The sequence below is a fragment of the Procambarus clarkii genome, chromosome 79 (genome assembly GCF_040958095.1).
Source record: "Procambarus clarkii isolate CNS0578487 chromosome 79, FALCON_Pclarkii_2.0, whole genome shotgun sequence".
Lineage (NCBI taxonomy): Eukaryota > Metazoa > Arthropoda > Malacostraca > Decapoda > Cambaridae > Procambarus > Procambarus clarkii.
Window position 1 is genome coordinate 3,257,892 of NC_091228.1, and position 26,083 is coordinate 3,283,974.

General features: G+C 44.1%; 1 protein-coding gene across 4 annotated transcripts in view; it reads left to right on the forward strand.

The window, feature by feature from the left end:
• The first annotated feature begins 2,064 nt into the window (after positions 1-2,064).
• Positions 2,065-26,083, forward strand: part of IFT46 (intraflagellar transport 46) — a 52,993-nt gene continuing 28,974 nt past the window's right edge. Inside the window, exons 1-5 of one of the 4 annotated variants that reach the window (XM_045752449.2) lie at positions 2,070-2,198; positions 2,824-2,883; positions 12,008-12,145; positions 16,568-16,714; positions 21,713-21,988. In XM_045752449.2, the coding sequence (XP_045608405.1) occupies positions 16,667-16,714; positions 21,713-21,988 (324 nt within the window). In that variant the 5' untranslated portion in view covers positions 2,070-2,198; positions 2,824-2,883; positions 12,008-12,145; positions 16,568-16,666. Of the gene's footprint in view, positions 2,199-2,285; positions 2,471-2,823; positions 2,884-12,007; positions 12,146-16,567; positions 16,715-21,712; positions 21,989-26,083 lie in introns of those variants that run through there. The other 3 variants (XM_069314451.1, XM_045752447.2, XM_069314449.1) reach the window with 3 other exon arrangements.

The following is a 26,083-nucleotide window of genomic DNA, read 5'->3' on the forward strand; positions in this document are numbered from 1 at the left end:
CCTGGCCACTTTCTCACCACTATCCAATTCTGTCATTTTATTGGCCTCCTTTTGTATTTGTTCTACTTTAAAAGGTAGATTTTATATTGCTTATATGGTTAAACAATATAAGTGTAAATTTATGGATGGATATTTATATAATGGCTGAAGAAAGAGTCTCTCGTAAACGCATTCGGACAAAGACATCATTACACCACATTTGTCAAAAGAAGAACATAATGAAGAACAACATAATGATTAACAACGTTATGCATAATATAGAATATTAATTTCCTATATACTTGTATTTATTAACTTGAAACTTAACTTCTCCATATATGAAATATCACATTGCGAAAGAAATCAAGCAGTTGCTATGGTAACGGAAATTTGTTTACTTCGAGTTCTGTTTCCCATCCAGCAGGTGTTCCACCCCCCCCCCCCTCGTCCACCAACAAGAGCCACGCGATATCTTGCTTTTTTTTTTTTTTTTTTTTTTTTTTTACTAGTTGTGCTTGGAGAAGCCTTTGTACTTACCTAGTTGTGCTTGCGGGGGTTGAGCTACGGTTCTTTGGTCCCACCTTGCAACCGTTAATCTACTGGTGTACAAATTTCCTGAGCTTCTCGAGCTCTATCATATCTACATTTGAAACTGTGTATGGAGTCTGCCTCCACCACATCACTTCCTAATGCATTCCATTTACTAACTACTCTCACGCTGAAAAAGTTCTTTCTAATGTCCCTGTGGCTCATTTGGGTACTCAATTTCCACCTGTGTCCCCTTGTTTGTATACCACCCGTGTTAAATAATCCATCCATCTACCCTGTTAATTCCCAATCTGGGGTTGTAACCTACAGGGTGGGTATGGGGTGCATTAACTTAGAGAAGCCACACATCTTGTACAATTTGCCACTCCTATATAGTGACTATATATCCTTTATTAAATAGGCTATCTTGGAATCTCAGACCATTGCATTCCTTAATTAATCTACAGTTCAAAATTTGCATCAATAGTTAAGAGACAAATCCGCTCTAATAAAGTGCCACATGGAGCTAAGCCAGTTGATATAATAATAATAATAATAATAATAATAATAATAATAATAATAATAATAATAATAATAATAATAATAATAATAATAATAATAATAAGCGGGGCCGGATTACACAATAAGCCAAGTAGGCCATAGTTCAAGTTTAAGTATGTTTATTGAGACAAGAAACAATACATCTCAAAGGAATAGAGTAGCTTAATTTAGGTTATTTCTACCCCCCTCTACTTCAAGTCCCTCAAGGGGCGCACAAATTCAATGAGTACAAATCCACAAATCACAATACAAGAATCCCATTTAACATTGCAGGCTAAATCGGAAGCACAGCATATAAGTAATTACCTAAGTGTAGTTACAGGATGAGAGCTACGCTCTTGTGTTACACTCTTGGGGCAAAATTCATTCATTCATTCTCTCTCTCTCTCTCTCTCTCTCTCTCTCTCTCTCTCTCTCTCTCTCTCTCTCTCTCTCTCTCTCTCTCTCTCTCTCTCTCTCTCTCTCTCTCTCTCTCTCTCTCTCTCTCTCTCTCTCTCTCTCTCTCTCTCTCTCTCTCTCTCTCTCTCTCTCTCTCTCTCTCTCTCTCTCTCTCTCTCTCTCTCTCTCTCTCTCTCTCTCTCTCTCTCTCTCTCTCTCTCTCTGTCTCTCTCTCTGTCTCTCTCTCTCTCTCTCTCTCTCTCTCTCTCTCTCTCTCTCTCTCTCTCTCTCTCTCTCTCTCTCTCTCTCTCTCTCTCTCTCTCTCTCTCTCTCTCTCTCTCTCTCTCTCTCATTCTGGTTCTATCATTTCCAGTCTCCTTCCCTCTCATCATCCTTTCCAGTCTTCCTCCCACCCATTCTCTTTTCCAGTCTCCCTCCCACCCATTCTTTTCCAGTCTCCCTCCCACCCCATTCCACTTTCCGGTCTCCCTCCTGAAAGTTCTCCCAATAATCCTTTGCGGTTTCCCTCCCGAAATTAACATTCTGTCCCGTTTTCTGTTATGGGTCGTGTAGCAATGGTAGGAGGGGGGACTCTCCTTAATCTCTCCTACAACAGTTGACGCTGGGACGCCTTGGGGGGAGGAGCGCCGCTGAGGGAGGGGGCTGCTGGTGGTGGATGTGAAGGAGGAAGCACAACATTCCGGGGGTTGGTATAGGGCCGAGTGTGGCTTATGAGTGGGCGGCGGTCTTCAGTAAGTGTTTCCTCGCATCATTCTCATGGACAACACTGCTCTCTTGGCAGTTTTGCCTCTAGTTTTGACGGGTGTTGCCATCAGCCAGGGCTGTCAACACCAGCCTGCTGCTGGCGACCCGTGGCTCAAACACCACCAATATTTTTTGTTGTCAATATTTTAAAATTAATTGCCCATGGAAGAGCAACTTAAGTATACATGTAAACCAACATTAAATATTTGCGTTGACAACTTATAATTAATATATAAAGTTTCCTGACACTGCAATAAAGGTAATGTTGGTCTCTACCAAATAGGTTAGTAAATAGCCTGTCTGTCGTGGATTGCCTATTTAATGGTAATTAACAAGTGTTCCAATAACAACTAGTTTATTTAAATAAATAGCCATAGATAATGTTTAGCTTTTTATTGTCACTTTATGAAAAAATTTTGTGATAGCTTTCATTATTATTATTATTATTATTATTATTATTATTATTATTATTATTATTAGCATTTGTTTCTTTTATCCAAGTTTTGCACGTCACATGAGGATATAACATGAAGTGTGACACTGTAGTATTTTATTTACACTGTGTAGTAGTTGTGTATGCTATAAGTAGGAATTAAAAAAATGGCATTTCAGGTACCCAGTGTTGATGCCATCGCTAGTTTAAGGAGGGCCTCGGGACTCTGCCCAGCCTAGGTAATAATTTTAATTTAAGATATTTTCACCCTCGTAGCTTCATCAGATGTGCATGCACATGCATGCACACACATGCACCAGTTTCACTCACTGCTAAAAAGCAGACCATATTATAGAAAACTCTGCTTTTCAAGCATTTGAACACCCCGATCATCAGGATTGATAGTAATTGAGATTCTACCCACATAACTGGCATAAATATTCTGTCTCTTAATAATGGTTGGAAATGTAGAGCATCATCCATTAATTCCTGAACTTTAGAAACCTATGTATTGTACAGTATAGGTTTCTATATATAGTATTCCCAAAAGAAAGTTCATTTGGGAATACTCTTTTTCTTTTAATACTATATTACTTATTGATTTATCCCTATCTTGATCACTTATCATCGGTATCTGTGCATGGGACTTACACACCATAAACGATCTGAAGCCCATCATCACAGTGAAAGGCTTAAGGCCCCGTGCAGGAATATTCCTGGAAAAAAAAAAATTGGTGGAAGATCGGTTATTGGAACATAAAAGCATGTCGAAAAGATGCTACCTTTTCGGAGGAGTGGAACGCCTGTTTCTTCTGTTTGTCCACATTTGGGGGCGGGGAGCCAACACTTATCTACTACTTCCTCATTGTACACTTAATTCCCACTTCCATATATTTACTTATCTCTTGAATTATAAGCCTACCAATTTACTAACTTCCCAACTTTATCTTTACAAACTCAAGACTCAAATTACAATTTTAATTGTTATATTCAAACTATTTATTATTGTATATACAAATTATTTATTATCTAATTTAAATCATTCAACATTGGTATTTAATATATTTATTATTTAAAATCCCATTCCAACATTTTACTCAAACCTCTGAAAATTAATAAATTCTGTTTGCATATAACATGCAGCCCCATGTTCAAATCCCCAAACTTGCTGAACTTTCACATACTGTACTTCATTCGTTTTTTATTGTCTTTATATTTACGCAGCCCTATAATAATAATAATAATAATAATAATAATAATAATAATAATTTATTTAGGAAAGTACATGCATAGTTGCAGAGTTACAGTACAAATATTCTGTTTGATTTAAAGTTAGAGGTAGTACATACAATACCTAAAGCCACTAGTACACATAGCGTTTCGGGCAAGGTGAGGTGGGGAAAAAAACACTTAGACTAAAACTTAATAGTAATTGAGCTTAAAGTATAAATTGCATTGAAAGAAAAAAAATAAAAAAGATAAAAAAAGGGGGGAACATGGTAGAAAATAGCCAATATATAGTTGGTTAACAAACAGCATTTTTTTTTTTGTTTAAATAGTAAGACATGGGTTGACATTTAGAAGTAAGGTAGGTTACATGGAGTTAATTAGGTAGTACTTAGTTTTCATCTTAAACTTGTTGAGAGAGGTACAATCTTTGACATGATTGGGAAGGTCATTCCACATTCTGGGTCCCTTGATATGTAGAGCATTCCTAGTTTGATTAAGTCCTACTCTTGGAATATCCAATAGGTATTTGTTTCTGGTGTGGTGCCCGTGAGTTCTGTTACAACCTTCTAGGAAGCGTTGAAGGTCAGGATTGACATTACAATTCTGAGTTTTAAATATATAGAGTACACAAGAGAGGATGTGCAGTGACTTAATATCTAACATATTCAGAGATTTGAGTAAGGGTACCGAGTGCTGTCTGGGGTCAGAGTTAGATATTGTTCTAATAGCAGCTTTGTGTTGGGTAATTAGAGGGCGTAAATGATTTTGGGTAGTAGAACCCCAAGCACAAATACCATAGTTGAGATGAGGATAGATGAGAGAGTAATAGAGCGTCATCAGGGCAGGGCGAGGAACGTAATATCTGATCTTAGAAGTGTTTCTAAGTGTTTAGAAGTGTTTTGATAATGTGTTTCAAACCTTCTTGAAGAGAAGTGTAACAGAACCCGTGAACCTCACACAAAAAACAAGTACTGTATTTAATTGATATTCCGCAAGTCTAATTCAAACTTTTCTAATGTGCTCTAAATTAGTGACCTAAATTAATATGAAGCTCCTATCTTAATAAAATAAATATTATGGTAAGATATATAACTTTAAAAATTATCATGCAGGAGCATCTAATTTCCTCATTGAAGTGCACTATCATATTGATGTTATGATGCAATATGCAGTACTGTACAAAATTTCATTTACCGAGACCCTTGTCTTGGTAAATTGTTCACATATTAATTATTCACTATTGTTCATATATTGTTCAGTATTGTTTGCATATTACTGTATACAAATAAAACTCATCATAAAATGTTCATTACTGTCTCAACACCTTTCTTTAGTAGAGTACAGTATTGTATCGCGAGTGACAAAAATCATCCCAAAACCAACTCTATCATACTAGGAATGGTTGAGGACCACAGAACTAATAACACTGTTAATCAGACATGACAAAGGTGTGGATTTGGCACCTATTCTGGTATCTCTGGTTAGGTCCCTTTTGTCGCTGCTGTATTTGTTGAGTGCAGGCCCCGTTGGCTCTTCACTGGACGCTGCATCGCCAGCTTCCTTTTTATTTATTTATTTATTTATTTATTTATATACAAGAAGTTACAATGGGTTTATGAGAGTACATAGCATGATGTGTTTACATTCTTGTAAAGCCACTAGTACGCACAGCATTTCAGGCTATCTTTGAGCTTTTCAGGGATCATTTCCTGGTGCCTTCTTGTATCCACACTCAGTGTATTCATGGATGCTCCGACTCTAGGTTGGGTCTTCATGACCAACATTCTCAACTCCGACCAGGGTCGTTGGTTTCCTCCCCTTCATCAGCTGCACAATACAATATGGTGTAAGAGTTTGCGACTGTATGACATACGCTGCGGAGGATTTGGATTCCTCTGGGCTCCGTGCTCCGGCTCCATATGGACTGTTCACCCATGGTTCATTGTCTCAACTGGGGGGTTCACTTTGGTCCCATGCCCTTTGAGCTGAACACTTTGAGTAGCTCTTCTGCTGGGTTTTTGGGATGTGGTCTGTGGTTTCAGGCTCTGCTTGCTCGGTGTCCAAACTTGGACTTTTTTCTGTGGCTCCACCTCTATCAGAGGGTCGGCCCAGTGACATACTTTGCTGGTTCAACCTTCTCCTCACCTTTCCGTGTCTGTTTTCTTTACGCACCTTTATCGCCATCTTTATGGTGAGCAGGTGGTTTCTTTGATGGTGTCTCACCTGTGTTCCTCTTTTTGGCAACAATGAGGTTTTGTGGCACCCCTTACACCACTTCTTTCCCTTTATCATTGTTCATTGGTTTCTGAATGTGTGGTGCTCTTTCTTATACTGAATACTGTCGCCTCGTATTGTGTGGTACTGGCACAGCCGCTGCAGCTTGCATCGGTGTCAATACCACCTCGGCACCATTTCATGGGCCCAACACCAAAACTCCCAAACCCTCTGGTTGATGGGTTGGCGAGTTTCATGCTCTCCTCTGGAGGTGCAGTTTCTGTTTCCTTGGCACTGGTGGGCATTTTGTTTATTTGCAGCCAGCTCCTCCTTTCCTGGCAAAGAACAAATTGGTTGGCTTCCAGAGGGGTCACTTAGTTATTGACACTTGGTTAGTTTGGCCAGGAGTGCATCATATGCTGTGTCTGGTGGTAGCTCTCTGCCATTACCTTTGTGCCACCGATTCTGTTTCGGCGGATGCTTTGTGGGTTGATTCTCTTTCCTTGGTTCTCTGTTCTAAGGTTGTATATCTCAGGTCATCTGCAGTGTTAAGTTCAGCCAGCCTGCTGTCTACCCTAATGCCCATGATATTCGGAAGTATGCCACTTTCATGGCTGTGTTTGCTAATATGTCCTGGGCCGGTATTCAGGTACAGGGGTTTTGGAGGTCTAACAGGGTTCTGGTGGCCCAGTATTTGGTGAATATTCCCTAGCCTCAGTAGTCTTTGGTTGTCTCATTTGGAGGCATGTGGGGATGGGGTTTTTCTTCTTCATCCTGATTGCTGCAGTTTTCTCTCTTCCTTGGTAGGTTCCAGTGTGTGTTCCTTTTCTGTGAGTAGCTAGCTTCAGGGAGCCACAAGGCTCCCGCCCAAAAAAAACACACTGTGGAATGTAATGAAACTAAAGTTTCTGGGCTAGTACTGGTGGCTCCCTGACAAAGTTGTCAGTGAAGTTTTTTTTTCATCTGCTCCAGAAAAGACTGTTCATACCCCAGAAGATGGTGAGTGCCTCCTGAGCCATATTGGTTTCTTGACAGGGTTTTTGGTGTTTCTTTCCTCTCTTTAGGTTGCCCCTTCAGTTTGGGATATTTTTCTCAAAGCAGTGTTTTTGTTGGCTGTTGCCTCTGGCTGCAGGGTTGGGTAGCTTCATGCTCTTTTGGGTTTTGTACCTTCAGCCCTTGACAGGTTTTGTTCCTTCAGCCCTGGTGGGGGTGGCAGGTTTTGTTCCCTCATCCCTGGTGGGGGTGGCAGGTTTTGTTCCTTCATCACTGGTGGGGGTGGCAGGTTTTGTTCCCTCATCCCTGGTGGGGGTGGCAGGTTTTGTTCCTTCATCACTGGTGGGGGTGGCAGGTTTTGTTCCCTCATCCCTGGTGGGGGTGGCAGGTTTTGTTCCTTCATCACTGGTGGGGGTGGCAGGTTTTGTTCCCTCATCCCTGGTGGGGGTGGCAGGTTTTGTTCCTTCATAACTGGTGGGGGTGGCAGGTTTTGTTCCTTCACCCCTGGTGGGGGTGGCAGGTTTTGTTCCCTCATCCCTGGTGGGGGTGGCAGGTTTTGTTCCTTCATCCCTGGTGGGGGTGGCAGGTTTTGTTCCCTCATCCCTGGTGGGGGTGGCAGGTTTTGTTCCTTCATCACTGGTGGGGGTGGCAGGTTTTGTTCCTTCAGCCCTGGTGGGGGTGGCAGGTTTTGTTCCCTCATCCCTGGTGGGGGTGGCAGGTTTTGTTCCTTCATCACTGGTGGGGGTGGCAGGTTTTGTTCCTTCATCCCTGGTGGAGGTGGCAGGTTTTGTTCCTTCATCACTGGTGGGGGTGGCAGGTTTTGTTCCTTCATCACTGGTGGGGGTGGCAGGTTTTGTTCCCTCATCCCTGGTGGGGGTGGCAGGTTTTGTTCCTTCATCACTGGTGGGGGTGGCAGGTTTTGTTCCTTCAGCCCTGGTGGGGGTGGCAGGTTTTGTTCCCTCATCCCTGGTGGGGGTGGCAGGTTTTGTTCCTTCATCACTGGTGGGGGTGGCAGGTTTTGTTCCTTCATCCCTGGTGGAGGTGGCAGGTTTTGTTCCTTCATCACTGGTGGGGGTGGCAGGTTTTGTTCCTTCATCACTGGTGGGGGTGGCAGGTTTTGTTCCTTCATCACTGGTGGAGGTGGCAGGTTTTGTTCCTTCATCACTGGTGGGGGTGGCAGGTTTTGTTCCTTCATCCCTGGTGGAGGTGGCAGGTTTTGTTCCTTCATCACTGGTGGGGGTGGCAGGTTTTGTTCCTTCATCACTGGTGGGGGTGGCAGGTTTTGTTCCTTCAGCCCTGGTGGGGGTGGCAGGTTTTGTTCCCTCATCCCTGGTGGGGGTGGCAGGTTTTGTTCCTTCATCACTGGTGGGGGTGGCAGGTTTTGTTCCTTCATCCCTGGTGGAGGTGGCAGGTTTTGTTCCTTCATCCCTGGTGGGGGTGGCAGGTTTTGTTCCTTCATCACTGGTGGGGGTGGCAGGTTTTGTTCCTTCATCACTGGTGGGGGTGGCAGGTTTTGTTCCCTCATCCCTGGTGGAGGTGGCAGGTTTTGTTCCTTCATCACTGGTGGGGGTGGCAGGTTTTGTTCCTTCATCCCTGGTGGAGGTGGCAGGTTTTGTTCCTTCATCACTGGTGGGGGTGGCAGGTTTTGTTCCTTCATCCCTGGTGGGGGTGGCAGGTTTTGTTCCTTCATCCCTGGTGGAGGTGGCAGGTTTTGTTCCTTCATCACTGGTGGGGGTGGCAGGTTTTGTTCCTTCAGCCCTGGTGGGGGTGGCAGGTTTTGTTCCTTCATCCCTGGTGGAGGTGGCAGGTTTTGTTCCCTCATCCCTGGTGGGGGTGGCAGGTTTTGTTCCCTCATCCCTGGTGGGGGTGGCAGGTTTTGTTCCCTCATCCCTGGTGGGGGTGGCAGGTTTTGTTCCTTCATCCCTGGTGGGGGTGGCAGGTTTTGTTCCCTCATCTCTGGTGGGGGTGGCAGGTTTTGTTCCTTCATCACTGGTGGGGGTGGCAGGTTTTGTTCCTTCAGCCCTGGTGGGGGTGGCAGGTTTTGTTCCCTCATCCCTGGTGGGGGTGGCAGGTTTTGTTCCCTCATCCCTGGTGGGGGTGGCAGGTTTTGTTCCTTCATCCCTGGTGGGGGTGGCAGGTTTTGTTCCCTCATCCCTGGTGGGGGTGGCAGGTTTTGTTCCTTCATCACTGGTGGGGGTGGCAGGTTTTGTTCCTTCAGCCCTGGTGGGGGTGGCAGGTTTTGTTCCTTCATCCCTGGTGGGGGTGGCAGGTTTTGTTCCCTCATCCCTGGTGGGGGTGGCAGGTTTTGTTCCTTCATCACTGGTGGGGGTGGCAGGTTTTGTTCCTTCAGCCCTGGTGGGGGTGGCAGGTTTTGTTCCCTCATCCCTGGTGGGGGTGGCAGGTTTTGTTCCTTCATCCCTGGTGGAGGTGGCAGGTTTTGTTCCTTCAGCCCTGGTGGGGGTGACAGGTTTTGTTCCTTCAGCCCTGGTCTAGGTGACAGGTTTTGTTCCTTCATCCCTGGTGGGGGTGGCAGGTTTTGTTCCTTCAGCCCTGGTGGGGGTGACAGGTTTTGTTCCTTCAGCCCTGGTGGAGGTGGCAGGTTTTGTTCCTTCATCCCTGGTGGAGGTGGCAGGTTTTGTTCCTTCAGCCCTGGTGGGGGTGGCAGGTTTTGTTCCTTCATCCCTGGTGGAGGTGACAGGTTTTGTTCCTTCAGCCCTGGTCTAGGTGACAGGTTTTGTTCCTTCATCCCTGGTGGGGGTGGCAGGTTTTGTTCCTTCAGCCCTGGTGGGGGTGACAGGTTTTGTTCCTTCAGCCCTGGTGGGGGTGGCAGGTTTTGTTCCCTCATCCCTGGTGGAGGTGGCAGGTTTTGTTCCTTCAGCCCTGGTGGGGGTGGCAGGTTTTGTTCCTTCAGCCCTGGTGGGGGTGGCAGGTTTTGTTCCTTCATCACTGGTGGAGGTGGCAGGTTTTGTTCCTTCAGCCCTGGTGGGGGTGGCAGGTTTTGTTCCTTCAGCCCTGGTGGGGGTGGCAGGTTTTGTTCCCTCATCCCTGGTGGGGGTGGCAGGTTTTGTTCCCTCATCCCTGGTGGGGGTGGCAGGTTTTGTTCCTTCATCACTGGTGGGGGTGGCAGGTTTTGTTCCTTCAGCCCTGGTGGGGGTGGCAGGTTTTGTTCCTTCAGCCCTGGTGGGGGTGGCAGGTTTTGTTCCTTCAGCCCTGGTGGGGGTGGCAGGTTTTGTTCCTTCAGCCCTGGTGGGGGTGGCAGGTTTTGTTCCTTCATCACTGGTGGGGGTGGCAGGTTTTGTTCCTTCAGCCCTGGTGGGGGTGGCAGGTTTTGTTCCTTCAGCCCTGGTGGGGGTGGCAGGTTTTGTTCCTTCAGCCCTGGTGGGGGTGGCAGGTTTTGTTCCTTCAGCCCTGGTGGGGGTGGCAGGTTTTGTTCCTTCAGCCCTGGTGGGGGTGGCAGGTTTTGTTCCTTCATCACTGGTGGGGGTGGCAGGTTTTGTTCCTTCATCACTGGTGGAGGTGGCAGGTTTTGTTCCCTCATCCCTGGTGGGGGTGGCAGGTTTTGTTCCTTCAGCCCTGGTGGGGGTGGCAGGTTTTGTTCCTTCATCACTGGTGGGGGTGGCAGGTTTTGTTCCCTCATCCCTGGTGGGGGTGGCAGGTTTTGTTCCTTCATCACTGGTGGGGGTGGCAGGTTTTGTTCCTTCAGCCCTGGTGGGGGTGGCAGGTTTTGTTCCTTCAGCCCTGGTGGGGGTGGCAGGTTTTGTTCCTTCAGCCCTGGTGGGGGTGGCAGGTTTTGTTCCTTCAGCCCTGGTGGGGGTGGCAGGTTTTGTTCCTTCAGCCCTGGTGGGGGTGGCAGGTTTTGTTCCCTCAGCCCTGGTGAAGGTGGCAGGTTTTGTTCCTTCATCCCTGGTGGGGGTGGCAGGTTTTGTTCCTTCATCCCTGGTGGAGGTGGCAGGTTTTGTTCCTTCAGCCCTGGTGGCCGTTTGCTCATCTAGTGTGTTTTCGTTCTTTTATGACAGATAATGAGTTAGCTGGTTTCCGAAGGGGTTCTTTGGTGATTGATGCATGGTTGGTTTGCCTGGAGGAGCATCATTTGTTGCATCCTGTGGTGGCACTTCACTGCTACCTATGTGCCACAGATTTTGCCATGGTTGATGCCCTGTTGGTTGATCCTGTTTACTTGGTCCCCTGTTCCAAGACTCATATTTCTCAGGTTATCAACAGTGTCATCAAAACAAGCTGTGGTATACTCTCGGACCCATGATGTTCGTAAGCATGGTTCTTAAATCAGTTGTTTGTGAAGTTGTTTGGCTGTTTCAATGCTTTGTTTTGTGAACCTTGCAGTTATCTATAAAGCTTCATTAACTTTCTGAATGCTTTCTCGGTGAGGGCACTGATAACAGTTGCATGCATCTCTGTTCCTCTGTGAAGGGGCCAAGTTCTGGCTCTGGTCCGCAGAATGCCACACACAAACTCCTTCGACTGATGTGACCCAGTAGTGAAGAGGCATTTCAGCGAGATAGATTCAGAGAACCACCTCGGTTCTATCAGAAATAGGTGTTTAATTATATTCAATGCTGGTTTGTGTGTGTTTGAAGATTCTCTTGCCTTTGTATTTACCGGTGGGGGCGCATGTCTTTCTGTATAACAAATCATTCTGTAATATTGGGAGCTTTGTGTAACATAGTTATCCTTGTACTTAAAGCTCTGTATGCCTTCATGTAGTTCAGGGTGACCACAAAACAGATGTTTGTTAACAAAACAAAATTATCAGAAGTTATTTGGGAATAATCTGAATATTGAATCATTACCTAGTGTAAATATTGTGGATAAATTGGATACAGAATACAAAAATATCACTGAACTCTTTTTACATTATCTTTAATGTAATATTTCCACAGGTCCTAACTAGTATTAAATGTTTTTCAGGTAGAATCTTTAGGAAGTTTGGAATATGATGAAGTAACTGATATCTCTGAGGACTCTCAACCATTGCAGCTTGCTTCATACAACAGGCTTGGACAGGGTGAGAGTGCAAAACCAACTCCACTACTTGTTGCACTTCCTGTAAGTCATTCTTGAAAATTTTCCTGAATATACATATTTAACTAATTTCCTGGTAAGCCACTCTGTAGCTTTCTGGCACTAATTGCCTGGATAGCTCTACATGTATTATGCCCCATGCCTCAAATAGGCACAGAAGGCTAGAGATACTAGATCAGTGATGACCAAGAGGAAATGCCACCGAAAATGGTAGAGTGCATCAAAGCAGAGAACTGGAAGGAAAATATAAGCTAACTGGACAACTATGAAGGCAATAGTTAGCTTGTTAGCATTGCTAGTTAAACCCTCCTACTACCAGTTCATGACTCTGGAAGTTTGGGGATTGACCAGCAACCTACAGTCATGTGCCTGGTGTGGTGGTGGTTGATTAAGGGGTGACAAAGATCGAGGTATCGGATGCACCCCGGCTGCCCGATACCGGGAAATTGCAAAGAGATGGGATCCCTACAGCCTCTTCAGTCAATGGACGTGTCCAATAAAGCAAAAGGTATAGCGAAGGATGTCATAACGGATGTTTTCATTTCTCGTTCCTGTGCCGTCAAGGAGAACGGGAACCGTGAGGTGAGGAATATGCAACCTATGGACAGCACTCTGTAGTCTGACATGAGCACTATAAAACTGTGGGCAGAGTAGCTGGTGTAGTTCCATGCAGTACTACTCATCATGTCTCCACCTCCTGGGTCATGGTTTTATCTAGATAAATGTTGGCTATGCTTTGAACTCTGTTGTGGAAGAGCATGTGCTTGTCTTTTGTTATAATTTCTAGAGGGGTCAAATTGTGGCTTCTTGAAGCTAGCTCACTGAAGTAGCTCCACACTACCGAGTCTCGTCCATCTTAGTCTTGTATGGTCTACCGGGGACCAGAGCCAGAACCTGGCTTCCCCTCACAGAGGCACAGGGAGCACAAGATTGATACTCTTTGGATGTTTTCTTGGTGAAGGTTAAGTGAAGCGATATAGGCAACTGCAAGGTTCACAGAAAGCAAAACACTGAAACGGCTAAATGATTTCCTCAGAAACTAGGTCAGGGAGTAGTTTGGCCTTCTCATGGGGTAGCCCCATCCACATCACCAGTGGAGGCAGTTGAGCCGTCTGGTCATGCCGAGGTTTGTGGCAATCGTCTTTGCAACTGCCTCCCCCCCTCATCCCCACCTACCCCTGGGCTTTTGTGGAAGGCTTCTGGGGCTGAGGGAATCCTTGGGTGCCCTTCAACCTTTCTTAGATCTCGTTTCTCACTCCCGAGGGTTTTTTCCTTTAGTGAGATAATTTTTCATATCCTCCTCCCATGTAAGAGTATAATTATTCAAGTGCTTCCCCTCGGGTTCGGTTTCTGTTCAGAATCGTCATATTTCTGGTACAGTAGTTTCCATCTTCCCATGTTTTCCATTCAGGGGCTCATGCAGATTTGTTTCAGTACCTCCTGTGGAATTTGAACTTCTTTTTGTTAATAGATCCAGCCTCTTTGGAGTATGAGTCCATTTTTGCTTATTGGCTGTGTGAGGTTGCAGATTTATCCTGGCTGGCTGATATTCCCTTATTTTCATTGGGGGGCTTGGCAAAGGGTCAGTCGGATTTGCACGCTTGATTACTGGGAGTGTATTCCATCTTTCAGGTGGTCTTTGGTAGTGCTTCTTATGCCTCACTTGGGGACTGCCTGTTTGCTCTGGCACTCCACAGGGACGTGGGAAAGTAACAGCACCATGTATGTATGGCCTGTGCTGTCTGGAGATCTTATTGTGAGTGACTTAAAGGATTGATTGATTGATGAAGATTAAGCCACCCAAAAAGTGGCACGGGCATGAATAGCCCGTAAGTGGTTGCCCTTTTGAGCCATTACCAGTATCAATAGATGATACTGGAGATCTGTGGAGGTGCGACTGCACCCTGCGTGACGGGAGGTGTCTCCCGTCACGTGACTTAAAGGTGTATTTATACTTAGTGGTAGTCCTGTGGGTTTGTGTCCTCATGCAGGGGCCTCTCTGGCCAACATTGCGAGGATGTGACTTTTCTTGGTACTACCTCAGGTATGGAGGCTTTCAAGTCTGCGGTTCATGTCTTGGCGGCCATGCCCAAAATACTCACCTCTCCTCCAGGACGTGGTGGCAGCATTTTACTAGTCCTACTTCACATGTCAAAAGGCCATATTGGCCCATTCATAAGATTTGGCTTGGCTCCTTTTCAATTTGTCCACCTCCTCTTTCTTGCTTGTCCTCTTTTTCCAAAGGATGCAGTGTCCCAAGTTGTGTCTGTGGAGACTTAATGGCCTATTTACCACTTGTTCAGGGTTCTGCCTGTCTCGGAGGTGGTCTGGTAGGGTTGAGACCTTTCCTGCTGTTGGTTGAGGTAAGCCCTCAGGAAAGTCAGATTTCCAGGCTGTTGCACTTCCTGTTGCAAAACAGAGCAAACGAACAGCTCTCAAGTAGTTTCAAAGCATTATACGACAAGGAGTACTGGGAAGACGGGACATCACAAGCGTGGCTCTCATCCTATAACCACACTTAGGTAATTACACTTGGGTAATTACAAAAGAAGCACCCCCAAAAACACCTGAAAGATGTAATCAACTTTCCAGCTTTGGCAAAAGCCATGCCAAGCCTCCAAGGAAAACAGGATTGTCAGCAAGCCTTGATGAATCGGGAGCCTCGTACCAAAACCAAAAGATGAAGCTGACCTGGACTCAAAGGAGGTCGGGTTCATAAGGAAAACAAGGTCCTGATTTTTCAGGAACCAAAAGAGGACCGTTTGAGCCAAAGAAGGCAATACAATGGAATCCTCCAGAAATAAAACACGACTGAGGAAAAGGATGTGGATGCGTACCCAAGATGGGAATAACCGAGGAATCCAGTTTCAACATGGATGGAAGTTAAGTAAATAATTCATTGTAATTAATTATTACAATGAATTATGGTGAATCATGATAAAACCTGGTGAACCACCCCTTTTGGGGCTGGGAAAGGAGGGGCACACTTGGAACAGGTGGAATTCACCAACCCCTTCAATACTGAGTCCTTAAACACTATAGGGTTCAACTTCAGTTGAATCCACTGGATTCATCATCCACTGGAGCATTAAGCTGGATACTACTAATACAATCAAAACTATCCTGCAGAGCATCTACTGTCTGATAAGATCCCTGTCTTGAGTCAGGCTGAACTGAAGTAGAGACCCAACAAATACAAATGCAGGCCTCAGGATGGAGGGTATCACCCACACAGCATGTAGTCATGGTGGGTAGTGAGTGGACTCGTATCAAACTCATAAGTAGCAAGTGCAAGCTTTGTAAGCTGATCTACAGTAAACCATGCCAAAGACCCATGGTGGGGAAGGGGCTTACCAGGGCCTGAAGGAATACCCAAGCAGTACACCCAGGCACTAGGGACATGCATCGCAGGAACCAACGCTGAATGAAGACCTGAAGCTGAACGGCTGCAGGGGGCATCAACGGCCTACCATATATACAAGCACACAAAAACTAGTGCTTCCCACAGCAAAGCCCTGAATGCTCCCAATCACAAGGCCTTGCAGAAGAATCAGAGACCCTTATACTACACATGATGAGGCACCCTACACAATAATATGGTTTCTCAGAGGCAAACTCCTGAACTCATCACAGAAGTCGCTGTCAGAGCACTGAAACAAACACCTTGGGAAGGGAAGCCCCTAAACACATGCAGCTCAAGGCAAGGAAAAGACTAAGTCCATGCAGAAAGTGAGGTTTGAAACATGATTGTGAAGCAATTGCAGTATTAAAGGCAGGAATGACACAAACAAATGACCCCCACGAGACAAAGGTTGGCCTACACTTTTCTTAGAAAAACCTGTACTGTACTCGTTAAAGCTGGCGACTCGAGCAAACCACATGCATTATTCTTGAATAAATGTTAGAATTAACCTTTCATTCCTCATTTTTCAGAAAATTATAAGATGCTGAACAAATATATGCTTAATATTTGTTATTTTAGGTATATGAAATGGCATACCTCCTGAATTTAACACTTGTTTTACGTTATTGTCCAACCCATCCCCTGTTCAAAAGGTAAAACCAAAAAGCACCTAATTTCATCCTCATAGTTTCCTACCTTGTGCTTCAAACTCGTACTGTATCTTGTACTACCCACTTCCCCAATATTGGTACTCAAGACATATATCTTTACCAGTGTAATCACCCTTGTTAACTTACATTGTAGTTATTTGTTGATATAAAACCCTTGCTACAATGTACTTTTTCAGCTTACCTGATATGTTAGATTAAGGACCTACCCGAAATGCTGTGTGTGTTAGTGGCTTTGCATGAATGTAAAATACCAGTCACCAATATTCCCACCAACCCATTATACCTTCTTGCAAATAAAAATTATTACCATATTATTATGTACTCAATACATATATTAAGATTTCTTAATATATTTAAAATTTTTGCTTCTAGGGCCACATCTTGGAGAGAAATCTTTCATCATTTCATCAAGAATCATATAAGAAGATATTTGCATCATCAAGTGCTCCTGCTGTTGCACATAAAGTAACAATGGCTACAGAGGAAAATAATGAATTTGACTCAGAATTGAAATCAAATGTGAGTTAATATCTTTGTCTATTTTATAGGGGGGGGGGGGTTGCTCCCTTCAGTGGTTTCCTGACTTACTCCCCTTGGATCCTCCAAACCTTGGATACCACAACCAAGTTCTAAGGTTCATGACACCTTCTGGAGATCAGGGGCAGAATCTGACCTCAATAGAGGCAAGGAATGTGTGTGGGGATACTAGATCACCATAGTACCTTACCTTATCTTGCGATGATTTTGGGGCTCAGCGTCCCCACGGCCCGGTCCCTGACCAGGGCTCTTTGTTGCTAGTAATCTGAAGAAAAAACACCAGAAAGGTAGAGCCAAACAAAACAAGCAACTGTATGGACAAGAGTGATAATCTTGAGTGATCTGTGTACACACTTGTTACCTAGGTCCAAATGCTTGTTAGCAACACTTAACACCAGATGACAACCCAAGCCACCTGTGGGTGCCAACCAACTAACATAGTTACTCTCACTCCTGTTGTTCTAGGTACTTTACTGCTCTTTGAGCTTTTTCCTCAGCTAAGTTTGGCCTTTCTGTAGGATTCTTGTCATGTACAGGAGCCTGTGCGTGTGTTTGTTCCTTTTTAAAGTTTTAGATGTGTGTATTTTGGTCTTCCTGTTATTTATGCCATGATTCACATTTCACAGCAGCTGCATGTTATTAGCACCTTCTAGCTGCCACTGGTATTGCCCCTGCCTTCTGTCCAGGTTTTCTTTGCTGAGAGGGGTTCAGGAGTCTGTCCCTTGGGGTTTCTTTTTTTTCGAGGGGCCTCACCCTTGCTAGTGCACGTGCTTCAGTTCATCTGCAGGTCCTAGAGGTTGGATTGGGCTGGTTTGTGTCTTCTTGGATCGTTGAACCCATGGTCCCCACAGAGCCTATGCTGCTTTCTTCCATTTTGGTGGATCCTGTGGAATCTTATAGGGTCCCGGTAGTACAGTTGGGTTCGTTCTCGCCACAACGTCTAGAATTCTGGGATTAAATCCCGGGTGGGACAGAAATGGTTGGGCACATTTCTTTTCACCTAATGCTCCTGTTCACCTAGCAGTAAGTAGGTACTCAGGAGTTAGTCAGCTTATTGTGGCATTGCATTATGGGCAGGGGCAGCAATTCAACCTTGGCGGGGGGGATGGGGGGGACCTTCAAATAAGCTTAATGAATATGAATACACACTAGCTTCCTGTCCCCCTGACATAATGAATTATAATTATTATTATGTTATGACATTTTCCTCTAGGGGGGGATGCCTTTCTGTCTTCACATGCATCTGGCAAGGATCTGAGTTGTGTCCTGTGACCATTTTGAGTATAATGGTGTTGAGATCTTGGGTGTTGTGAAGAGGCTCGGAATGGGTCCTCAGTGGCTCCTAAATGAGTATTTCCAGTTTCCAGTAAATGCCACGGATTTGCCTCTTACTTTTTTGCAGGTTCCCGTTGGAGGACCGAGAGTATTCCTCAGTGGATGGATCCTGCATCTTTCAAGTTTAGGTCTTTTTCTATGGGGAGCCCAGTCGGCTCCCTGGAGATATCTTACTGATTAAGTGCCACACTATTTGAGTGTCATCAGTTGTGGTGTTCTTGTTGTCTACCGGGGCCCATGAATTACAACCTGGCCCCCATCAGTGAGGCACAAGGAGCAATGGCCCATGAACACTTTACATTTAAAGTTTACCATCTTTTCCATTGACCAGGGAGGGCACCCAGAAAGGTAGGGTATCAAAATAAACCACTGCATAGTTTAAGACTGGACCTTAACCCATGAAATGTCAAAAGAACTCCCATTAAAAAAAATAATAATAAAATAAAAAAACATCCTCGTCAAACCACCTCCCTGCTAATTAGCTCCACCTCCCCCATTGTTGGGGGGAGGAGGGAATTGGCTCAGGTGTCACCGGTCAGTTCTTGACCAATGTAGTGTGTCGGTGTCGCTCTGGATCTGCGGTCCCATTTTCTTTGGTATTTTCGGTAACGTGTCATAGGCTGATATGCAGGCACAGACGTTTTTGAGGTCTTATAGGGTTTTGGCTGCCAGGTATGTTTGTCACCATTTCTGGTCCTCCGTGGCCTTGTGATACTTTGGTACCTCTGTTGCGGCTGTCAGTCTTGTCTTCGACTTCACATCTGCGGTGCTTCTGCTTCCCTGGTAAGTTCCCCTATTTTTGTCCTTTTCTGTAGATAGTTAGCTCCAGGGAGCCAATGGGGCTCCCCACAGAGAACCAGCATTGAATATAATGAAATACCAGTTTCTGGGTCTTTTTCTATGGCCCTGAGGCTTCCCAACACCCTCCCTCCCTCCCTCCCCCTGGTTGGAGGTTTTACATCATTCTAAAACTGACCAATGTCGATCCGGCTGACTGGGCAGGCTCCCTCCTTCCCACAATGAGGTGGGGACGTGGAGCTAACTAGCGGGGCGCTTGTTTGATGATACACCTACCTTTCTGGGTGCCTTCCTTGGTCGATGGTAAAGATAATAAACTTTAAATGTAAAGTGTTTATGGGTTATTGGTCCTTGTGCCTCGCTGAGGGAGCCAGGTTCTGGCTCGTGGTCCCCGGTAGGCATCAAGAACTCTACGACTGATGACACTGAAGTAGTGTGGCACTTAATCAGTAAGTTAGCTGCAGGGAGCCTCTTGGGCTCACCCAGGAACTCACATTTTATTACATTCAACACTGGGTTTTTCTGTTTTGGTTGTGGTTTTAAGGTTTTGGTCTTTTCTTGGCTTGCAGACAATCCCCTGTTCTCTTTGGGGCTGTGGTGCACTTTCTGCCATCCCTGAGTACTCAGGTGTCATGAGGTGGTGTCAGTGTTTCTGGTTTTACTGGTTGGTTCCTGTTGCAGTAATTGATGCTATTGTTTTTATGCTGACCTTACCTCATAATGTGGAGGTAGACTGAAAAATTTGAGGGGCTAGAGACGAGGCATCACCGAGGTTGACTAAAAAAAAAAATGGTGCCAATGACAAATCATCTCAAAAAGCAAAATGGTTTGTCATTGGCCCAGTTTACACCACTACATACACTACAGTACAGACCAACCTGTACTGTAGAAATATATCCTTTCTTAAAATTTAAAGAATTATCACAATGCGTTTAATACAAAATATAGTTGCTTACATTAGTTTTGTAAAAACTCGCGAGGAACAAGACACATTTTTGGTGAAATCTTTGTGAATAAAATAGGTAGCCTTGAAGTAGCTGTGGAGTTGTGGCAAGTTCAAATAAATAAATAAATAAGTAAATTAAGTAAATAAATAAATAAATATATACTGTATATATAAAATAATAATAATAATAATAATAATTAATAAAAATCCATGAGAAGGAATACATAGCAAGATGGTATTTTACTGTTTTGACTGATTAGCATTGTTTACTGAACATGTAGTCTACCCCTCTCTGGTTATCTGTACAAATATTTTTGTTGTATATTTTCACATTCATTTTCTTTATTCAAATGCTTTGGGATGAAACTACTCTGTAACTGTTTCTTTGGCATGAACAAAACGGTTTGAAGCTCAACAAGCCACAATGTAGGGCAGAGAACAGGAGATGCCTTTTTCACCTTGCAGGGTTATAAACCCATGGAACTGCCTACCCGATAAAGTTGTAACTGCCAAAACTGTGTTAAGTTTTAAAATCTGCCTGGAAATGATCTTGATTCTTGAGGTTATCTTGAGATGATTTCGGGGCTTTAGTGTCCCCGCGGCCCGGTCCTCGACCAGGCCTCCACTCCCAGGAAGCAGCCCGTGACAGCTGACTAACTCCCAGGTACCTATTTACTGCTAGGTAACAGGGGCATAGGATGAAAGAAACTCTGCCCATTGTTTCTCGCCGGCGCCTGGGATCGAACCCAGGACCACAGGATCACAAGTCCAGTGTGCTGTCCGCTCGGCCGACCGGCTCCACCAAAGCAAATGGAGGGGACTTTCGATAAGTTGCCAGCTTCCTGTCCTCGTTGACCCCACTATGGTTACTGGCCCTCAGGTAAATCAGGTATGTATATATATATAAAAAAATAATGAACGTGAGCACAAATGTGACATACCAAAACTCTGTACACTGAATATTATTTGAGTATCTGGTTAAAATTGTCTTGCTTTTGTGGCTACTTTTTTCTTGCCATTATATAGAATACACATGCTAAACAAGATTATATAATAATTAACTCACAGTTAGGTACTGAGTATTTATTATTTACTGGTGCCTTAAGCAGTGAGATTAAAGTAAATTAGAAATTTTGTTTTATTGGTATATTTCTGGAGGGAGTCCCCTGAAGCTATCTTGCCAAGGTGGCTCCCAACTACAGTACTGTACTGTACTAGATTGCAGTATCCATGGAGTTCTATTCAGCCTACCAGGGACCAGCGCCAGAGCCTGGCCCCTGTCACAGAGGCATGGGGGGAGGTGGGGGCAGGTGATACTTCATCACCTCACTAGGGAGGGCACACAGGAAGTCAGCAATCCAGTACAAACCACTGGTATATTATCCAGTGGACAGCATGAACCCTCTTCCCCCTTCCCCACCTCTTCAGAGTGGGAAGGGTGGGACAAACGAGTGCACACTTGTGTCGAGAGATTCTATCGTTTGGCATGTTCACTCGGCCAGGTTGTGAGGCTTCAGTCTTTTTGAACCCAGAAGTGGTCTGTATTGATTTACTGACTTTCTGGGTGCCTTCCCTGGTGAGATGGTAGAGTATCATCTGCTGTGTGTATATCTGTGAGGGGGGGCCAGGTTCTGGCGCTGGTCTGAATAGAACTCGTGGCTGATACGGTAGTAGTTAGAGCCATCCTTAGCCACTGGGACTCGCTCAGAAATTAATGTTTTATCACATTCAACATGGGGTTTAAGCCTCTTTTGAATAGCATTATATGTAATACTGAATAGAATCTTATACTCTACTTATATTTTAAGAAAAATACAAAATATAAGTTGCTAAAGATAAGTTTGTGGTAGTGTTACCCCAAACTCTGGAGACCTTGACACGTTGGCACATTATGTCCGCAGGTGGGCGAGACCATTCCCTCAGCATTTCAAGATGGTCACTCACAGCCTCCTTCTACTAGTCTTGGTGATAGTGGAGGAGTGATGGGAGAGACAGGGGAGGAGGGAGCTATGGATGAATTATTGGAGAATGCCGATGATTTTCCTCCAGGTCCCTCCCATGCTCCTCCTCCCCCTCATCTTGCTCCTACCTCCCCCCTTCCACAAGACCATCCACGCTACCATATGGGGGGATCTCAAGGTGATGAAACAGATGATGACGGCATGGCAGAAGCAGCTGTAAGAAATTTCTGTTCGTTGGAGTGACTGACTATAAGTGTAAGCTTGTGCTTTCATCACATATTTGCTGCATGAAACTTTATTTCTGCCTTTCTTGTGGTGACCATTATTGCACTAGTATTAGGCACAATCTAAAGGTAAGTATATTTTAAATAAATTAATCTAAAGTGAAATGAGAAAATAAATTTTATATAATTATTAGAACGTCTTTAAATTCTGTAGTTATACTTGATAATTAGACTATTGATTGTGCTATATTATATAAATATGTTGTACTGTACATACATTTTTGCTGTCTGTTCTATTTGCCTTAAATGGATGCACTCAAGTGATCGCTATACCTTGCTTCTTTATGCCACTGACCAATTTGAAAGTTAATGCATGGCATTCACCTTAGTATAGATGGAGGCTTTTTAAAGTACCTTGGTATTATGAGACATTAAATTATCTTTTAAAATGTATCAGTCTAACATATACAGTACAGTGGTACCTCCATTGAGGTTATCTTGAGGTGATTTCGGGGCTTTAGTGTCCCCATGGCCCAGTCCTCGACCTGGCCTCCACCCCCAGGAAGCAGCCCGTGACAGCTGACTAACACCCAGGTACCTATTTTACTGCTAGGTAACAGGGGCATAGGGTGAAAGAAACTCTGCCCAATGTTTCTCGCCGGCGCCTGGGATCGAACCAAGGACCACAGGATCACAAATCCAGCGTGCTATCTGCTCGGCCGACCGGCTCCCTGGTACCTCCATTTACGAATTTAATCCGTTCCCAGAGACGGGTAGTAATTCGAAAATTTGAAACTTGAAACAAATTTTCCCATAAGAAATAATATAAATTGAATTAATCAGTTCCACACTCCCCAAAATATTAACGTCAAAATACATTTCATACATAAAACATTCACATAATATTTTGTACTATAGTATGTAAAAGTTATAGCTTACCTTTATTGATGACTCTTGTTGGCGTATAGAAGGCAGTGAGGAGGAGGAGGAGGAGAGGTGTTAGTGTTTGGAAGAAGGGTCCGCTTCTGTTATAACATCAGGCAGTGATGACTTCTCTGGGCTACTCTCTCTTCCATGTTTTGCCTGCATACCACTAGGACCTGGTTGTGGCTCACTGCTTGTTTTGCTCACTAAGAACCTTTCCATAGAGAAAGGTTGTTTTTCCACTTGTTTTTCCCTATGTTATTGGGAAAGCTTGTTTTTCCTATGTTTTTCCATATAAAAGATGTATTGATATGCCTTTTGCCACTTTAACACTCATAATGTTCTTTTTCTTGGCAAGTACAGTGGATGTCATTGACATAGATTTGTTGTACTGCCTAGCTAGATCAACAGCCCACACACCATCTTCATGTTAATGAATGATCTCTTGTTTTTCCTCTATGCCATCCTCACATGTGTTTTCTTGGGTTGAACCTTACCACTGACTTTCTTGAGACCCAAGGCATGATATATAATAATTACTATTATGTTCAAAAAACAAAAAAGCACAAAAACAATGAAATTCTTTACAAAGAATTCAAGCGCGATCATCACCATGTCAGTGGTCTGGTAAACTGAAGCGGGGTTGCCCGTGCCACCAGGAACCATGAGCTCTGTCGACTCGTACATGTATCAACAAAGTTGCAAGTCGAGGCGAAGGTCGTAAGTCGAGTCGAATTTTCTGATGAAATTGGGGTCGTAACTCAAAAGAATTTGTATGTAGGAGCATTCGTAAGTCAAGGTTCCACTGTATTATATAATAATTTAATATTTTTATTACTTATTGTGAACTGTATGCAAAAGGATTAGTCATGGTTAGTTAGGCATGGAGATAGCACCACTTCATAAAGGAGGAAATAAGGCAGAGGCAAAAAATTACAGACCGATAGCGCTAACATCGCACATCATAAAAATTTTTGAGAGAGTGCTAAGAAGTAAAATCACAAAATACATGGAATCACAGCAACTCCATAACCCCGGACAACATGGTTTCAGAACAGGGCGCTCTTGCCTGTCGCAGTTGCTGGACCACTATGATATGGCATTAGATGCTATGGAAGACAAACATAACGCGGATGTAATTTACACAGATTTCGCAAAAGCTTTTGATAAATGTGACCATGGTGTTATTGTACATAAAATGCGTTCAAAAGGAATTACCGGAAAAATAGGCAGATGGATCTACAATTTCCTGATCAACAGAACCCAATGTGTAATAGTCAACAAAATAAAATCCAGCCCATCAACCGTGAAGAGCTCAGTCCCCCAGGGTACTGTGCTTGCTCCAGTACTTTTTCTCATCCTCATTTCGGACATAGACAAGAACACAACCTATAGCACTGTATCATCCTTTGCAGATGACACTAGGATCTTCATGAGAGTAGGCAACATAGAGGACACGGCGAACCTCCAGTCAGATGTAGATCAGGTCTTTCTATGGGCTACAGAAAATAATATGGTGTTTAACGAAGATAAGTTCCAGCTCATGCGCTATGGAAAAAATGAAAATATAAAAACGGAAACCACGTACAAAACTCAGGCAAATCATAACATAGAACGAAAAGGCAATGTAAAGGATCTGGGTGTACTCATGTCGGAAGACCTTACCTTTAAAGAACACAATAAAGTAGCCGTCACAACTGCAAGAAAAATGACAGGTTGGATAACAAGAACTTTTCACACTAGAGATGCTATACCGATGATGATACTTTTCAAAACGCTTGTGCTCTCTAGAGTGGAGTACTGCTGCACAATGACAGCACCTTTCAAAGCTGGAGAAATTACTGACCTGGAGAGCGTGCAGAGATCCTTTACTGCTAGAATCCACTCAGTAAGACATCTAAACTATTGGGACCGACTAAAGAGCCTAAAACTGTACTCCCTTGAGCGCAGGCGGGAGAGGTACATAATAATTTACACGTGGAAAATATTAGAGGGGCTGGTCCCAAACCTGCACACAGAAATAACATCACATGAGACCAGAAGACATGGCAGGATGTGCAGAATACCCCCGTTGAAAAACAGAGGTGCAACTGGTACTCTGAGAGAGAACTCTATCAACATCAGAGGTCCGAGACTGTTCAACACGCTTCCACTACACTTAAGGGGCATAACTGGCCGACCCCTCACAGTGTTCAAGAGAGAACTGGATAAGCACCTCCAAAGGATACCTGATCAACCAGGCTGTGACTCGTACGTCAGGCTGCGAGCAGCTGCGTCCAACAGCCTGGTTGATCAGTCCGGCAACCAGGAGGCCTGGTCGACGACCGGGCCGCGGGGACGCTAAGCCCCGGAAGCACCTCAAGGTAACCTCAAGGTATGGTAACTATTAACACTAAAAAACAATTTTTATCCTTGGTAGTAAGTGTTATTTTCTAAGTCATATGCTTCTATAATATACAAAATGGTTATTATTCCCTGAAAACCTTGCTTTGACCTTTGCCTTAGCTTTAAGATGATGTCTAGAAGGTTGCTGACACCTTATCTAGAGCTGTGACGGTTTGTTACAGCTCTAGATAAGCATTTGGCAGCTTTTGTGTACCTTCAAGTACCTTCAAGATATCTTCTTCAAGACTGAAGAAGCCTTCATCCTTCAAGAAGGTACTGTACCTTCGAGTACCTTCATCACTAAATTGTCTGAGGCAAAGATCAAAGCAAAGTTTGAGGGGGATGAGGGGCAATAATGGCCATTTTCTATACTTTAGAGGCATGAGTACATAGAAAGTAACACTACTCAGGGACAACAAATTTTTTTACATAATGTAATTACATAATAAATATTGTTTTATTTTCCTTTTTGCAATTTATTTTAAAGCTATAGAATTTTCTTGTTAATGAGTAGTGGCATTGAAAGTTTTGCTTCCCATTGGCCCTTTTCAACATATTCCACCCCCCACAATCCCACACTTCTCCTCATTCTCACTCTCCCATACTTCCCCACACATTTATACATTGAAGTGCATTCACACACATTTGTATGCTCCCACTATTTTTTTTTTTTTTTGAGATATATACAAGAGTTGTTACATTCTTGTACAGCCACTAGTACGCGTAGCATTTTGGGCAGGTCCCTGGAATACGATCCCCGCCGCGAAGAATCGTTTTT